The sequence below is a fragment of the Crotalus tigris genome, unplaced genomic scaffold (genome assembly GCF_016545835.1).
Source record: "Crotalus tigris isolate CLP2741 ecotype Arizona unplaced genomic scaffold, ASM1654583v1 scf7180000018368.3068619, whole genome shotgun sequence".
NCBI classification, from domain to species: Eukaryota; Metazoa; Chordata; class Lepidosauria; order Squamata; family Viperidae; genus Crotalus; species Crotalus tigris.
In genome coordinates, this window is record NW_024096968.1 from 524,640 (window position 1) to 542,797 (window position 18,158).

At 42.4% G+C, this 18,158-nt stretch overlaps 1 protein-coding gene across 5 annotated transcripts in view; it reads left to right on the forward strand.

Moving 5' to 3' along the window:
- Positions 1-604: 604 nt before the first annotated feature.
- LPL (lipoprotein lipase) overlaps positions 605-18,158 on the forward strand; it is a 47,789-nt gene continuing 30,235 nt past the window's right edge. The window contains exon 1 of one of the 5 annotated variants that reach the window (XM_039350987.1): positions 605-629. In XM_039350987.1, the coding sequence (XP_039206921.1) occupies positions 620-629 (10 nt within the window). In that variant the 5' untranslated portion in view covers positions 605-619. Of the gene's footprint in view, positions 630-16,459; positions 16,687-16,789; positions 17,077-17,163; positions 17,524-17,576; positions 17,970-18,158 lie in introns of those variants that run through there. The other 4 variants (XM_039350984.1, XM_039350990.1, XM_039350985.1 and 1 more) reach the window with 4 other exon arrangements.

An 18,158-nucleotide genomic window follows, 5' to 3' on the forward strand; every position in this document is an offset into this window, starting at 1 on the left:
ACCAGGCCATATCATGCAGTGTCAAGGGCCTATAGGAGGTTCTGACTTATTGTAGATGTAACAGCATCCCCCTTTAGGCTGTATTTTATTCTTTTTCTATAGGATAGACTAGAGGACAGCCATTCCTTTATATATGGGAAAGAAGAAAGTGCAACAATCATGGATAATACTGGAGTGGAGATTAAACTTGGTCCTTTAAAATCCCAATCAAGCCAATTCTTCATCCGTGATTACGTTTTGTTTGGGTTTTATTTTTTGTCAGACTGCAGTTTGACAGAATTTGAGAGTAGGTTTTTATGCACTGGTGCAACTAGATCATTTTAGAACCACAGGTAAAGTGTTTCTATCTTCTTACCCTCTTTAGACGGTAATATAATATGTTTTTCTGATTTTAAAACTGGGGGGTGTCAGCCTGCATGCTTTTGCCATTTCATTGTTCTTTCATTCAATATTCATTTAGAGTTATCAGGCGCTGCAGAAGAATTCAAACTCAGCATGTTGGGTGGTGCAGCGCCACAACTGAGGTCCTACTGTGCACAGGATATCACTGCACTTCCAAAATGGACTGAAGTTTAATCATACACAGGACCCATTGTCTTGCAGATTTACCACCAGTTGTATGCTGCTAGGTAAGTCAAATCTTGGATTTAGGTGTTATTTGACAGAAATACTATTTTTATGCATGTGGAACACTCCCCATGACTTAAGCTACAGTTTCCATCAATCAGTTTGGTATAGTGCAGGGGTAGGCAACCTTGGCTCTTTTATGACTCGTGGACTTCAACTCCCAGAATTCCTGAGCCAGCCATGCTGAGGCGAAGGGAGAGGTTTTCAAGCTGAGCCATGCTGGCTCAGGAATTCTGGGAGCTGAAGTCCACGAGTCGTAAAAGAGCCAAGGTTGCCTAACCCTGGTATAATGGTTAAGGCACCAGGCTAGAAACCAGGAGACTGTGAGTTCTAGTTCCGCCTTAGGCATGAAGATGACTGGATGACTTTGGGCCAGTCACTCTCTCTCAGCCCAACTCACCTCAAAGAATTGTTGCTGTGGGGAAAATAGGAAGAGGAAGGAGTATTAAGTAGGTTTGGCAACTTGAAGTATTTATAAAAAGAATAAAGATGGGATGAAAAAAAATCTTTAAAAAAAGGTTAGCAACAGTTTAACCATTATTCATCCAAACTTCAGTTCGTTAGGGAAATCTGGTACAGAAAAAGATAAAGAAGTCCCACCATCCTTTGCATCATCAACTCACCCTCACCAAAATCTTCAACATTCAAATGTGATTAAAACAATCTGTTCAAATTCTCCTGGGATATTTTTGTTCTATTCCCTAGTGTAAGTCCACTGCCTCCCTTCAATTTTTAGCAGTCAGACTATTTCACAAGCAAGTCCCATCCTGCTGCTCCATCTCAGACAAAGTCTTTTCTCAGGAGGATTGTGATAGAGACAGAAATTGTGAGCTGCGGAATGTATCTCAAAAGCCCCGTTGCAGACGTGGATTTCATCTTGTACTTGCAAAATAATACAGTCCCTTCTGAAAAATCTGGGGTAAAGACCTTGAAATGGAAAAAATTGCAAATTTCTTAGGGTATACATTCAGGAAAGCCTGCAGGCAATTATTTTTGTAGAGAGACAATTGTCTTATTGAAGGAAAAGGAAAAGACTGTTCATAGAGCAGGAAATACACTTTTCTGGTATTTGCCCTATAGCTGTCCTAATACCTAAATATTGGTCACGCACATCAGGGCATATGGGAATTACAGTAATGATTCTGGGAGCAAGGCAAGAGAGCAAACGACAATCCAAATACAGAACTTGAATTATGAAGTTGTGATGTTTTATCATTTTAATGCCTTTGTAGCCAGGAATGAATGCCTAGGATTGGAACTCCTGTCATATGTTTTTATCATATTCTTGGGTGTCTGATTGAACTTTGCAGAAATACCATCAGTTACAGCCATAACTGAGCTATGTTCCAGTTTCCTAAAGGTCCAGTCTCACTCTACAATCCAGACAGATAAAATAATTATCAGCGAGGGTTTTTTTGTGGGGGTAGATTATGATGGAATGTAGAACGACTTAAAGTAAAGTAATGCTATAAGAAACAAATGGGGGGGGGGTTCTCATAGATTTATTTTTTCTCTGCAATTTAGGGGGTGGTATTTTATCTTTCCATAGTACAACCTACTTTTCTCAGGTTTTGGGTAGCTACTGTTTTCTTTTGCAGTGTGGAATCCTTTCCCCAATAAGTGATTTATGGCATCTTCTAAAGCCATAAAATCATGACTATGCCAAAATAACAGTAATGAGAACATGCTTTGAAGCATTGGCATTAGTGGCCAATGAGATGCCAAAAAAATGGCTGCTGTCTCAAAACAATCAAGGACGTTATTATCCATCATTCATTAGTTAGCCACACAGAACAACCCATTTGGGGAAAATACAGTATCTGATCCTTTCAGGAAAACAGCTGCAATCTAATTCAGACAGGGTAGAAGACTGGAATCAGAAGACCAAGTTGTCCTTCAACAGTGAGATAAGCAAGGCATTCCTTTTAAGGAAGAAAAATATAAGGCAAGCATACAAGGTGAGAGATTTGTGGCTAAATTTGGGGTGAAGATATGGTCACTGAGAACATATTGAACAAGCTGAATATGCTCCCGCTCTAGAAGAGTTAATGCAGGTCTTCATTGAAATGGAAGAAGAAGCATTGTATCAAAGACACCCAAAGTCCTTATTGCTGGGTGTGGAAAAACCAGTCCACACACTGATTATAAATTACTGATTTATTGCTAAAGCTATGCAAAGGAATCTTCTCAGACTAACGGTTTCCATTTATGCAGAATTCAATAAGGGTCAATGGCAATCAAAGGGGGTTGGACTTTATTCTTTTGTGGCTACATTAAGATTCTAAACCAGTGGTTCTTAACCGTTTTAATGCCGCGACCCCCAACCGGTCATAAGTTGAGGACTAAACCGGTCGTAAGTCGAGGACTAAACCGGTCGTAAGTCAAGGACTACCCAACCGGTCGTAAGTCAAGGACTTTCCCTGCCCGGGAGCCCCACACATGCGTGGTGCCACCCCCTGCGCTGGCCGAGGCGTAGCTGGCAAGTGGCAGAGACGGAGCAGGCCGACCATCAGCTGGGCCACCAGCTGGCCCAGCCCAAGGGAGGTAAGGCACCCGCCGGAAAAGGGGAAAAAAATGGCGGACAGCCTTGCTTGGCGACCCCCGTGAAATGGTCGATCGACCCCAAATGGGGTCGCGACCCATAGGTTGAGAACTGCTGTTCTAAACTAATGCCCCATTTAATTCTTCCCCGTCTCTCTGCCAGTCTCTATCCTACATCATTTCTCTTTATTCTGCAATGAAGGATCCTCTCTAGAGTACCATATACAATTATGGGCTCCACATTTCTACAGTGATATTGGCAGGTTTGAACATGTTCAGAGAAGAGTGACAGAATGATGGAGGGACTGGTGGACATGCCCCATGAAGGTAGAATGAAAGAAATTGGGATGTTCAATTTGGAGAAAAAAAAAAAAAACTGAGGGGAGGCATGATTTTAGTACTGAGGTACACAGGAAGGGTTCCAAAAGGAAAATGGTCAGGAATATTTTCCACTGCCACTGTGGAGGCATTAAGGGGAGGTATTTGAAGATTTTACACTCGTCAGATTCAGATGGAGTTGTGGTCTATTCCTATATCGTTGCCATTTAATAAGATTTCCAACAGAATATTTATGGTGGGTTTTTAAAGCAAGTTTTGTCAACCTGATGCCTTTCAGATATGTTGCTCTTCAGCACCACAATTCCATAGCTATCGTAGTATATGAGAACTGAAGTCCAGTATATTTGAAGGGCCTCAGGTTTATTCAGGGACTAACACCTCATTTGCCTCTTTTAAAATAAGCAGGGAGCCAAGTTTTAAGTTCCATGTTCAAGACACGAAAAAGGAAAACATATACATTTATTTTAAAAAAGCAAACAATCTTTCACACAGTATTAATTTACCAGCTCCTTTGCTAAGCCAGATTCTCTGAGACACCTCGCAATTATTTCAATGGGATTGTGTAAGAGCTTTATAATGTTGGTCAGTAAACCATGGCCAGTAAATAGATTAGGACTTTGTGATAGAATGACAGCACAACACAACAATGAGGTACCAAATATGCCTTTGAAAGATACATTTCCCAATCTACAAAAGTTTGTGTTCATATTTTGATTACACAAAAGCCATAGTGTTTGTTTGCCATCCTTCTTATTCCGAAAATCTAACTATTCCAAAGCTAAATATTTAGTACACAAGGGTATGTTTTTGTTACAGTTGTAACAAAAACAGTTTTGTTACAGTTAAGCCCTGAAATCTGAAGCATGTGTTATGCTGTATGAAAGCAACCAGAAAGAACTGATTTAAGGAATGAAAACTCTAATGAAATATTTCACTGATGTTTTAATTTTTCCTGGAGAATTATGAATAAATTAGGGTCTTATTAATATAAATTAATTTTTATATTCAGAATGACTAAAATTCACTGAATTATTACTGGGCTAATGCCATACAGTATGTTACCAGTTTTCTAAACAGCAAGTTGAGAGCTCTGTATAAGAAAACAATAAAATATTTTCTGAGGAAATAGATGATAGAAACCTTGATTCCCAAATGCCTCAATTCTTTGAAATCATGCCTGACTCAGAAGTACTGCAGGCCTTATGTTCGCTCATAGAGTTGTAGTAAAGGAGGCAGGAAACTTTTGTCAGGATGCACTATTGGTAAGCCTTCTTTCCTATACGTATACATAAGTCTCTTCTTATTGATGAGCAGGGGACACCATCACAAAAAGCCATTAATCCAAGCTTTGTCTATATGAGCCAACATTGGGTTTGGACAAAAAAGAACGTCTAGTTGACCCTTAGCATATCTTATATAATCTATAAATCAATATTTTGTTAGGGCAAGTACTATTTATTTCAGCTTTTTGTTTCACACAGTGGCTAGCAATTTCTTCAGCTCTTGAGCTTAAACTCAGCAGAAGTTTGCCAGATCCTTGGCATGACGTGTCTAGAAAAGAATGCATGCCAGGATGAAAACTTTTCTGATATCTTCAGTACTTAATTACGGTACTTCTTCTGCTCATTTTACCCATGATTTAACAGATATTTAGCCTTGAATTTTTCAGATGTGAAAAACAGCAACTAATGGCTGTTGACAGAACTCACATTTCTGCCCTGGGAAACTCTGGATCCTAGTGTAACTCCCATCCAGATAGTTGAGAAGTGCTCATAAGGAGAGAAGGAGACATACCCCTCTTCCCATCTTGTGCCTCTGCCTTCAAAGACTAGTTGCAGAGGAACAATAAATAAAGAGGAGCATAACTTACCCTCTTATTGTGAGTACTCCAGAACCAATTGTATGCAAACTTTCCCAAAGAAATAGATGGAACTAGGATGTAAAGAACTAGCATAAGAACTAAATGCAAGTAATATAATTGTTCCCTGTGTAATTTATGACAGTGTTCTTGTTTTACACTCAAAATGATAATTTACCAGCAACTTTTATTGTTTTTTTTATTATTATTATATGCTGCCCTGTCACCTCATTTGAGACTGGTAACCATATAAATTTGACAAATAAAATAAAAGTAAAATAAAGTTTTGAGGGTATTTTTAAGGTCACCGTTAAGGTTCTCAGAGTCTTGGATATCCTAGGTATGGTGCCATATTATGTAAGTTTAAAACAGAAATATATTTCCAGAGAGAGCATGACCATTGTTTAAGTGAAGATAGGGCTGCTGCCATAACTATTTGTATTTACATGAGATTTCATTGCTGAGTCTTTATATGAATGTGGTTTTTTTTAAAAAAAATTCCTATTCAAAGACAAAAGTGAGAGGGAGTTGGCTGGTTCAAAACCTGTTTGCAAGTACAATAGCTTTGCCTATGAGGAAGCCATAGCTCTGCAGGAATGAATCATTTGCTTTTGGGCCAAGAAATAAAACAAAACATTGCCTCCCTCCTTCCATCAGCCAATTTCATCTTCATTATTGCACATGGGCAAGAACCTTGGCAGAGCTGAAGAAGGAGAGAAAGGGCCAAACATGCTTGGTCAACAGAGGAGAGACATAACTAATGAAGGAAGTCTTGGCTTCAATACCCACCTCTCAGCCTTTGAAGGAGAAAAGGCCAGTGCCCATCTGTCATTTATATGGCATGCTTTAAAAAAAGGGCTGGCAAGACAATTGAGGTGGTTTTGGCAGGTGGTCTCTATGGAGTTATTAATCAAACTGGAGAAGATCAATACAGCCTAGATAATTTCAGGATTTTCCAGGTAGCAGACTTTTACTTTTATAAAGCAGAAAACCCCTGAGTCTAGTAGGCAAAAGACAAAGAGAACTTGACATTGCTGACATAAGTGATTAATGAGTGGAGGTGAGGCTGACCTGGGCAACAGGAAAATGAAAGGTATCAACCAAAGGGTTTTCAAAGAGAAAATAATAGGCACTTTCCCAGACCCTGAGTAATAAAGAAACAATGGTCACACCAACACGAGGAAAGACCTCTGATGTTGCTCATTGTCCCGTGTTTCTTGTATAAGACAAATTCTCTCCCACGTCCTGCTCTGTTTTGTCTTGATGCTACTATGCTTTCCCTGCACATGTTGAATTGCAGGAGCATAACATGGTTTTTAACTTTTATCTTTTACCAAGGATTTTAAAAAGGGAAAGAAAAACAACATGGGTACAAAGGATTAGCTTGTAATGCCACACTATTAAATGTTCAAGGAAAATAGAGAGGGACTCTGATAATAATGCTGTCATTTATCACAATGATGATGAGTTGCTAGTCAACATTTAAAGATCATGGGTAAATAAGAACCCACTATGGCTGCGGTGTAAACTGTGCTTACTAGTTGAAAGACTAAATGGAATAAATAAGTATACCTATTTACTTATACTGAAGGAGACTGAAATGCTCAAAACCCTTCTGAAACTGCCCTTTTATACAAACCACTTTTATTGAAATTGATACAAATGCTCCTGGTTCAGACTTGAAACAGTTTGCCTACAACTAGTTCAGATCAATCTTGCATTAATTCATAATGGCAGTGCCTTTACTGCTGTTTTGTACCGTATTCTGTCATATTCTCTTTCTTTGTTGTTACAATGATTGCATTCTGCTTAAATTCTGTTGGTTTTACTGTATACAGCACTCACAGTTGGTTGGAGTTGGTTGGTGTTTACATTAATTAAATTAAATTAAATTAAATATCCAATATTTCCTCCTTAAGCTGCCATAGTACTTTGGTGTAAACATGTCATGGGAAGGTCCCCCTTCCCTTTTAGGGAAGGTCTGCTTATGTGATAAGTGGCTTTGTTTGTCATCAATCATTATCAAGTTAAGCTGCATAATTAAAAGGGATGATGGCAAATACAAGCCATTAATTATTTTTTATCATGATCCTCAAAATGTTCAGCAGCCCAGCCATGTGATTATGGCTTGGTTCTGCTTAGGAGGTATTCTCTCTTTCCTCTGAAGATCAGGAGGAAAAACAGTAATTCCATTGGTGTTTCTCTCATTAGGTTCTCCTTTCCCACCATCTGGGGAAAAAATGCAACGTTTGCTTTCTCGCTACCCAAAAACCCTGGGAAAATATTATAATCAGCCCCTGATATGTGTATTCATACATGGACTTGACAGAATCTTCACTCCTTGGAAAGACATGAATTATTAGGTCTTTCAAGCAATGCTGGTAGTTTCATGTCCAGAGGACCTAGGACAATCTCAAAGAAAGCAAAGCAAATTTTTCCAAGGATGGCTGTTTATTACAGAACAGATGTGACAGCTAAGCATGTTCTCCTCTATGTTTTATCTAACAATTCCTTCCTGTAATTTAAATCCCATTACTTCATTTCCTGCCCTCCTGTGGACTGGGTGGAAATATAAATTTCAACAATCCCACACTATGGATTACAATACAGAGCAGTTGCCAGAGGAGCTAGTCTGTCACAGCAAAAGCAACAGAGAGTCTTGTGGACCTAAGAGACTAATATTAAGCCTTTATTCTAGTATTCCATCTTGTCAGATGTATGGAAGATTATTGTTTGAGAGTTGGAGGCAATTTATACTTTCAGTGAGAAATGAAATACAAGAGATGCCAAGATCAATGATTACCTACTGATAGATGCCTTTACAAAAGAGTTGTTGAGCATGATGCAGGCATTCAGACCCATTGACAGATTGAGTTGCCCATGAAGAATTCATAAAGTCTGTAATCTCTCCTTCTAATTGAATGTTTTACTGTATTTTTTAACTATTCTCTAAACTAGCCACAATACAATGTGTTTACTAAATGTGCAATGAGATCTTGTGTCTATTTCTTAGTTGGTCCCAGTTTATCCAAGGAGTGTCTATTACTTCCTAAAGTTAGAGTTGTGTAGCTATTTACCTGTGCTCAAATAATTATGAGTGCAGACATATTGTGATTCTGCAAATTGGGCAGGATTAAGGGATAAATAAGAGATGATGCAACCCTTCCAAGTAGTATTTGTATCCATGCTTTTACACAGTGGTAAGCTGGTAAGAAATCCATGAGCTACGATTATCTTATCTAATAGGGATCAGGCAAAAAGAGCACTATGTTAGTCCATAGTAGCTCCAGATCAGAAGGAATCTGGTAGCATATTTTCCAACTACTGAATGTTATTAAAAGATATACACTTTTATTAAATAAGTAACTTTAAGTGTGCATTCTATGCATTTAATTACATGCATTTAATAAAAGTCTTTCTCTTTTAATATAACGTATTAATCAGGAAAAGTGATACCAGATGCCACACACACACACACATACATACACACACACCATACCCTAGTAATCTCAAACCAATTCAGCATCAGGACCAAAAGCCACAATGGAACCCAAGGTTGATTAAACTCTGCAAATATAATACCATGCTGTCAATCTCTCAAGGGTTTCAAGAAGGTCTGGTGAATTTCTGTTCCATCTTCAGAGCAATCTTCTGAAGTATATTTGGCTGAGCAGAGGTTATTTATCCCAGGCCCCTAATATGTCCAATACTTTCCTTTATTGTGACTGGATTTGCATAGGCAAATCCAAAGCAGGCCAAATATATGCATTCCTCGGATAAACCAAAAGGAAACATGCAAATCCCTAGAGGGAATAAGCTCCATAAATCAATCACTTTCTCTTAGTTTATAGGAAAAGCCCAGTTCACAGTAAAAGTATACAATACATACCACATTAGTTCAAGAGGTTTGTTCTGGCACTGCAATTCTTCCAGTATTTCTAAAAAAAAAATAAAAATGATTTTTTTATTTTTTTAGTTGCTCATAATTACAATCAGATTGCAAATCGTTTTCTGAGATAACCTAAATACACTCAGTTCAATGTTAGATTGCATTAAACCTTGGAATCTAAATGAAGCAAATGGCCTTTGTACAAAATTGTATTCATTCCTGAATCTTAGCTTTCCCCTTTCAAATCAACAAAACTTCAAAGTGCTTAACTTTGACTTAATTGTACCCAGAATGAATATATGTGTATTTGGGGGGGGGGACAGGAGGGGGGGGGAGAGAGGGAGAAAGTTAGGAAAATTATTCAAAATAGATGTATTAACCATAAACAACTTCACCCTTAATGCAAAAAAATAAAAATAAAAATCATACTGCTTAAACCTTTCATGTTACTGCTGAATTTCAGTATCAGAATCTTGAAAGTGTTCAGGCAGAGGTGAACAACTAGAATGGATCACCCTGCTTCCAAGAGATTCCACAGGTACAGGTGATGAATGTGTATGAAGAGGGGAGGGTTGAAGGAAAAGAAAAATGTGAGAAGAAATCTTTACTAGCTGATTCAGAAAAGCAGGAGACATCCTGTTTCTCTTACTTTCTCTTTCTTCTAATTTGTCTGAAACCAAGTTAGTTCAGAATGAATAATGCTACCGGGTAACAAGGTATAAGCCCACCTGTTTTGGGGTTTTCCTCAAGCTCTCTCACACCCAGGATACCTTAAGAAAAACAGAGTTGCAATGCTTGCAATCCCACCTTAATTCCATCAGGTGTGACCAGGATGCTGTGAGTGGACCTTTCCTTGTCACTTGTCTCTCTCCACCCTCCATAATGACTATACTACTCAGAGAGCACCAAGAATATCATCACAGACTCAGATGTTTTGTACATGCATCCATGTCTAACACATGCACAGAGGGGTGGTTGCTTTGATAGTGTAAAACAACAATTTTTGATCCCTGCTCCCATCCACCCCCGGAAATTTTTGGTGGAATTCTTGTCAGAAAGTTAGGAAACGTCTACCTTTTGACATGTGACAGTGGCCCAAATCTGAGAAGTGAAGGGCACAATTAAACTTGTATGCCCTTTGAATCTCAATTACTCTGGGTGGCTTACAGCAAAGTGTCAAATATTTTAACAAAAGGCTATAGCCTCCCAAATGTAACAACCCTCCTGCTCTTTTCTCACATCTTGGGGTTACAACAGTGGATTGTGGGTAAGGTGACCAATTTTTTTACAATGAAAAGGAGGACACAAATAAATTGAAGAAAAAGATATCGTAAATAAAAGAAACATTTTATTCATTGCAACAATAATACAGAATACACTATAATATGATAAATGCACAATAAAAACATTTGTAACAATAACATTTTATATTGTAATTATGCTTACATGCCGCGCCCCTGCCTGCAGCTGCCCCGCCAGCACTGCTGCCCCACCGTGTAGAGCGGACCCCGTGGCTCCCAAAGCACTGGCTGCGCCGGCTCTGGCCCCGGGGGGAAGCCTGCCATCGACACACCCCTCCTGCAGCTGCCCCGCCAGCACCACTGCCCACCCTGCACAGCCCCATGTAGAGCAGGTCCCGCGGCTCCCATAGCATGGGGGCAGCCGGCCACTGCCGTCCCTCACACCCCCGCCCAAAGCAGCCCCACCGCCCCTGCCTCTTGCGCCCGCAGCCATTATTGCCCTAGCAGGGCCGAAGATCAAGAGAAAGTTACCATGGCATTGCCACTCAGTCTCCTCCAGGTATCTTCGGGACTAACTAGGAGATGGTGTAGTTGGGTAGCAGGGAGGGGTGCAAAGTTCCTGACAATTTGCCTTCGCTGCAGACAACTTACATGTGCAAAGTTTGCCGGCTGGATGTTTTGGCGCGCTCAGCAGCAATTCCTATTGTCTTTCAAAAGCCAATAGGGGGAGTAGCACAGCTCATGCAAAAGTTGAAAAAAAACCATCAAAAAAAGGTGCTGGAACGCCGTTCTGAGCGTTCTATGAGAAAAAAAAGCCCTGCAGATTAGTCTTCAAATATCGAAAAGGAGGACATGTAGGAGGACACTTTTCAAGGGAGGACAGAACTCATAAAAGGAGGACTGTCCTCCCTAAAGGAGGACGGTTGGTCACCTTAATTGTGGGGCATCACATATGGCCAAAAGATTTCAGGTTGCCCAGCTCTGCCATAGGGCTAGCAGTTAGCAAATTCATGGATCATCTGAGACATAGCTGTTTGTTACTCATCTTTTAGTCATTAGTTAAAGCTGAGCTCAACAATGTTGCCTCATTTATCAAGCGCTTTCTCTTCTCCACAATTTCAGTGTTCTGTTAAGTTGCTTGAACAATAATTGTTCAGCCTAGGAAGAAGCCTAAAGTTTGGAGTGCAGAATTCAAGGGAGAATGGCAGGAACAATAAACTTAAAACATAACAAATCAAGCAATGACACCTATCTGCAGGACACTGATATAGATTATATATACTAAACATACATAGAATGTATAAAGTACTCTAGATATTAGTACTTTATAAACATACGCATACATACACGCACATATACCATGTTTTCCTGAAAATAAGACTGGGTCTTATATTAATTTTTGCTCCAAAAGACGCATTAGGGCTTATATTTGGGGAAATATGATACTAAATGTGTCCATCTGGCTGACGATCTTAACTGGGGCTTATTTTGGGGGTGGGGCTTATATTACGAATATCCTGAAAAATCACCTAGGGCTTATTTTCTGGTTGGGTCTTATTTATGGGGAAAGACGATATAGTTTGACCAAGGGATAAGCTAATTGCTGTTCTGTTAAATTTGGCAATAAGGTTGTTTCTTGGAAAATACCGGTGGCTAAAAGATGGTTCTTTAAGAGACCAACTAGTGGCTGTGACTGCATTAGTGATGAGCTGTATGTTCCATTTGGTGAGATAAGAGTGTAAAAGATGAAGTGTGGCACTCAAGGAGGAGGGAGGGTGTGTAGGACAACTCGCCGCAACCAACCTGCCACAGCCAGCTTACCATGGCTAACACACCACTGCGGGACAAGAGTGACACCAATATCAAAGAAATGGTGGAACAGAATCATTAAAGAAAGGGTGCAAAAGGAAGGACAAAATGAAATATGAATGACCAAAATAAAAATGTTAATTTTTTTTTAAAAAAAAACAATTAAACTGAATTGTTGAATTATCCCATGGCAAATTCGCCGTGGCGAGTTGTCCAATTCTGGGGAGGGAGGAGGGGAGGGAGAGACAGAAAAACAGAGAGAGAGAGAGAGAGAGAGAGAGAAAGAGAGAGAGAGAGAGAGAGAGAAAGGTTTGTATCTGACCCAAAGACATATTGTCGGATTAAGGATTTTAGAGATGGATACCATTTCATTTTCAAGCACAGTGGGCTTGTATATTTTATTATTGTAATAGTTAAGCAACCTGATAAAGTTCGGCAAAACATAGGTACATAGAACAGGAGAATCTAACCTACAGACTTCAGTCTAATGCAGTGTTTCTCAACCTTGACAATTTTAAGGCATGTGGACTTCAACTCCCAGAATTCCACAGCCAGCAATGCTGGCTGTGGAATTCTGGGAGTTGAAGTCCACATGCCTTAAAATTGTCAAGGTTGAGAAACACTGGTCTAATGTCAATCATCCTTCAACAGATTACTGGACAAAGCAGCTCACCAGCTAGGATGGACCACACAGGAACAGGCAAAACTGGAGAGTGAGCGGGAGAGGGAGAGAAGGAAGGAGGAGGGGTAGCGCTGATAAATTTTGGTACTGGGCCCCAATATATTACTTTACCCTTGATAGAAAAATAAGTTTCTTAACTATGGCTGGATGGGTGACTGCGCTCATAAACTATGGTGAAGTTCATTAGATTTTCTCACCAGTCAGCTGATCAGCCTGATAATTAGTTGGTGAGGAAGAGATATCTGATTACCCGTTTATAATTGCAGTAGGAAACAACAAATTTCTAGAGGGAAGAAGCCTCATTATCTTTTAGTAACCATTAGCAGGAAAACAGTTATCTCCAACTGAATTGTTCAAAGGGAAAAGGAATACAGGCTTCCCAGCCTTGTGGTGACCCTATTTAAATCAGTGGTTTTTTTTTTTTTCCTTGTGGGAAGCCATCCAACTGCAAGTGTGTCACTGAGAATGTTGGGGAGATTAAGAAAGTGACCAAGGAAATATTGTCTTTGTGTGCATATCACAATGCACTTTTCATCCTATATCCCTTTTGTCCTTACTATAGATGCTCACGAAACCTGCCCTGCACTTCCCAGATTTTGGGCACTGTCACAGGTCAAAAGGTAGACGCTTCCTATTTTTTTGATACGAATTCCACCAAAGATTTCCCGGGGGCGGGGGCGGGGTGGGGCAGGGGCCAAAATTGATAGTATTGTACTATCAAAGCAACCATCCCTCTGTGCAGGTGTTAGGCATGGTTGCGTGTACAAAGCAAGTGAGTCTGTGGGGTTCTTGGTGCTTTCTGAGCTTGGTGGTTTTCTTGTAGACATTTCATTCCCACACAAGGTAACATCATCAATACTAGCAGTGATGATGTTTCCTACTTTGATAATGAAACTTCTGCAAGAAAATTACCAAACTCAGAGAGCATCAGGGACCACACAGTTCAATCCTGAGCTACAGATATTTTCTTCTTCCGGTACAAGTGAGTCTTCTTTTTTTTTTTTTTTTTTTTGCTCTCTGCAGATGCTGGTGCCCTGGGTACTTAATAAACTAAGGCAATGAAAGCAATATTTAATCTATAGAATGTGTGGTGTGTGTGTGAGTGTGTGTATGAGAGAGGGGGGGTATTTGAATGTTGAATACACTCAATGCAAGATTTTACTGCTGAATAGTTCTTGTTTTAACAGGCTGCTCTGAGTTCTACAATTAAAGTTCCCCTTTAAGAATATTGCAACATATCCTTGCCATCCTCATTATCTGCTGGAAAAAGTTGTATTTTACATTATCAAAAACAGAACCACCTAATCTCACTTAAAGTTAGTTTGTGTTGCTAAGCAACTTAACATCAGAGGAATTTTAAAAAAAATAAGTTTGAAAAATTTGCCAAACTACCTCAGGAAAAAGATTTGTTTCCAACACTAGTCAGGCTTTTAGGCAAAACAAGGGAACTGCTTCAGGCTAAAGAGATGCCCTAAGAAGCCAGAGGCCAAACTTTCCTGCTGCATTCCACATAGTGACTCAGCCATCTTCAGCTGGAGATGTTGCCTAATTGTCAGTGTTGGGAAAAAAAAAAATCCCTAACTGCCAGTTTAAATTAATTTTGCACATGCATAACACGAGGTCATCATTTTGTCCTTTGCCCCAGGCAGCAAATGTCTTGGATCGACTCTGATTAAATTCATTTTTCCCAAATGGAAAGTGTGATTGCGTTCTCTTTCTGATGTAATTGTATGCTTCTCATTTGGGACCACGGAGATTTTTTTAAAAAAGAAAGCTTTCCAAATGGAGAGTTACTAGGACCTGGGATAGAGATGGTAGAATGAATTGCCCATTACAAAATTTTAGGAGCAAGTTTAAACTGCATGCATGAGAGAGAAAAAAAATATTGGGAAGGATACAGAAGAGTTCTGGAGAAAGAAAAGGAATGTGATTTCTCAAGTGAGGAAGATGGGGGCGGGTGGGAGACTGCATATTCCAGATTGAGGCACACAGGAGGAGGGAACTGTTGCTGAAGTAATGGGCAAATGATGTGATGAAACCACTTTTGTGAACTTTGATCTGGTAGATCTTCCTAGGCTCTTGCACATCCCCTCCTTATGGAATTGGGTTTACACAGAAAATTTTCTTTGGGAATTAGATGGCTTTCACCTTGATATTTCTCAAGTGCCAATAAGAAACACAGTTGCATTTACTGCAAAGCAGGACTCTAAACGCTCCAATTTTTCTGAAGTTAGAAAATTAAAGTTAGTAAATTAAAAATGAATTAGGAATAGTATTTTATGTCAGAGCAAGTAGTTATTCTCTGCAATTCAGTACAAAATAAAAGTTTTAAGTTTATTCATCACTAGTAGGAAATTACCTTTTCCAGAGTCGGGCAGGGAGTGGATCATAACTCCTAGACCAGGGGTGTCCAACTTGGCAACTTTAAGACTTGTGGACTTCAATTTCCAGAATTCCCTAGCTAGCCACGACACCTAGCCATGCTGGCCAGGGAATCCTGGGAGTTGAAGTCCACGAGTACTACAGTGGCCAAGGTTGAACACTCCTTTCCTAGACTGGAGAGTGTTACTGATTAGTAGATGTAAAAACAAATGAACTTGCTCCTGCTCTATGAATTGGTGATCCCTGTTTGAACAGTGACCCTGAAGACCAAAATAAATAAGATAACACTCTATCCACCTGCGGGTCGTGCCTGATATATTCACCTGCATTATTATCCCTCCGTAACGCTGTAGCCGTGGGAATACCTTTGGGGGAGTAAGCGCCCCTAAACCCACATGAAGGCAAAAGGACTGGGGCCGTTTTGAATACGGAAACTGGAAAAGCGATTCGCAGCAGGCAGGAGCGCGTTCCCGACGCCTCTTTAACGCAAACGCGTTTCCGGGATCGCGCGGCTCCCGTGACAACTCGGGAGAAACCGCCGCTTCTTTAAAGAGTAGCGCACAAAGGCAGAGCGTGCGCTCTGCGCTCCTCTTCAGCCTTGGCTCCCAAACCCTGCCTGAAGCAACGGGGATCAAGGAAACAATCGATGCCTGCGGGTCTGGTTCGGTTCCCAGGCGAACTTTATTCAACCCCGTTGTGGATCAAAACCATCCCTATCCCCCACGATCCATCCTAGAATAAGTGTTGTTTTTTTTCGTTATTGCAAACTCTGTGGCGTACAGGAGAAGGGCTTCTTCTTATGAAGCCCTCTCCGCCCGCAATTTCTAACCGTCGGGACGCTAAATCGCCCTGCTCGCTTACGCGAAGGCATCTTTCGGCAGGAAAGGGGCTCGGCCGTCCAGCCAAGCTTCGCTCCAATGCCAGGGGCTGGAAGGGCCCCTCCTCCCTTCACAAAGAATGCGTACGATAAGAGCCAATAGGTGGGGAGATTCATTTGCATATTTCTCTTCAGGCACTTAAGGCGCGGTGGAGAGGAGCCGGGCGCGGAGTTAGCGTCTCCCTTGCTCTTCCCGCGGAGGCTCTCGCCCTTTCTCAGCTTTCTCGTCCGTTAAACTTCGGGAAACTTTTCTTCACCCCCCCCCCGCCTCATTTTTTGCACGAAGGCTCCCACCCCTTTTGCCTTCCCTTGTTTCGGTCCGAGGACCGGCCGCGTTTCGAGCCATGTGTAGACCAGCGCTCCTTACAGCCCTGTGTATCTGGAGTTACTGCCTCGTCGCGCTTTGCGGAAAGTCGGCTAGCCAGAAGGTCGGGGGCTCAAGTAAGTCAGAGAGCAGCTCGTCTCCCTTGGAGGAGAGAGGCCGAAACGCTGCGGGGCTCGGCCTCGGCCTCGGCGGAGAAAAGAACCGAACCGACAAACCTGGAGGAACCGGCTGCCGGGCAACGCGAGGCCCCGGGAGAGAAAGGGAAGCCTCCTGGGAAACTGAGCGAAGCGTACAACAAACGGAGAGTTTTGATGGCCAGAAATGGGCAACGGGGCGGGGAATTGGGAGGCAGCAGAGCGCCTGACAGCGGGGTCCCCGACCAAGATTGCACGCTTGCGGACTTCCAAAGAGGGTTTGTTTCGGGGCATTCGTTCTAGGAAGGAGGCTAACGTGGCTGGGTCCGGTGCTTCGTCCCCAGAGGAGGAAGGCTGTGTAAAAGGAAAAAGGTCAGAACTAGCCAGGTCCCTGAAACCACCTACCAGCCAGGTGTAACGTCAGCCTTAGTGGCAAGGACTGACCTGGCTGCCGCCTGCCTCTCTGCCTGGGGCTGCCGTTGCAGCGAGCCGTCTGTCCTACCAGAGCGCGCTAATGGAGGCAGGCAGGTTGGTGTTGGGGAGACGGAGGGCAGGTGCGCGAACAGGTTCAGGTGGGTTGTATCGGGTTGCTCTCTTAAAGGGGCGTGGCTTGAGTGGGACCACCAGAGGTGAGGAGGACGGGCCAAATCCAGAAGGCGGGCGAGGGGCGTGTTTGTCGTCAGTCGTTCCCCAACGTGGCGTCTCCCGGAGCTCGCAGTGGAATGTCTTTTACAGTCCTCGGCCCGTTTGAGCGACGATTAATGCCGCTTGCATTTCCCCCACATCTTCAGATTCCTTCGTCCCGTTTGCTTGAAAAAGGTGGCAGCTTCAGGGGCTGGCGCGCCTTTGCATGGGAGGTGTTTCGCCGAAGCCCGGCGGCCGCTCGAAAGAGACCGGTTCATAAATAGTTGGGAAAGCGGGAAAGCCCGCCGAGAGGTGTTTGGACCGTTTGGTGGGCGGGTCGTTTCGCGCGCGTTTAGTTTGAGAATCGAGAGACTAGAAGGTGACGCGCGCAACGTGGTGTGTAGCCCGCGGCGCTTCCTTCCTTCCTTCCGTGTTGAATTGAGCCGCCGGTTACGGAGTCCTAGCCTCTTCGCGTGTTTACTCCCGCGGCGTCAGGAGAGGCCGGAGCGGCTCCGCCACTGCGCTGGCTGGAATGGAGGAGGGCGGGGAAGGGGCCCGCCGAAAGCTCGGCTCATGCTGATGACCGCTAGTAATTCCTCCGCTTAGGAGCCGGCGCAGGAATGCCTGGAACGTGGGCCAAGGTCACCCGGGTTCAGGGACTGCTACGAGCCAGGGGAGGGGGCGAGCCGGAGCTGGCCGAGAGCGCTCCGGTTCCCCCAGGACCAGAAAAGTCTGGCTGGGGCGCGTGGCGGCCTGGAGGATGAAAGCGCCTGGCACGAAAAGAGGCTTTCCAGGAAAATCTGCCTTCGAGGCAGACAGCGGTTTCCCCG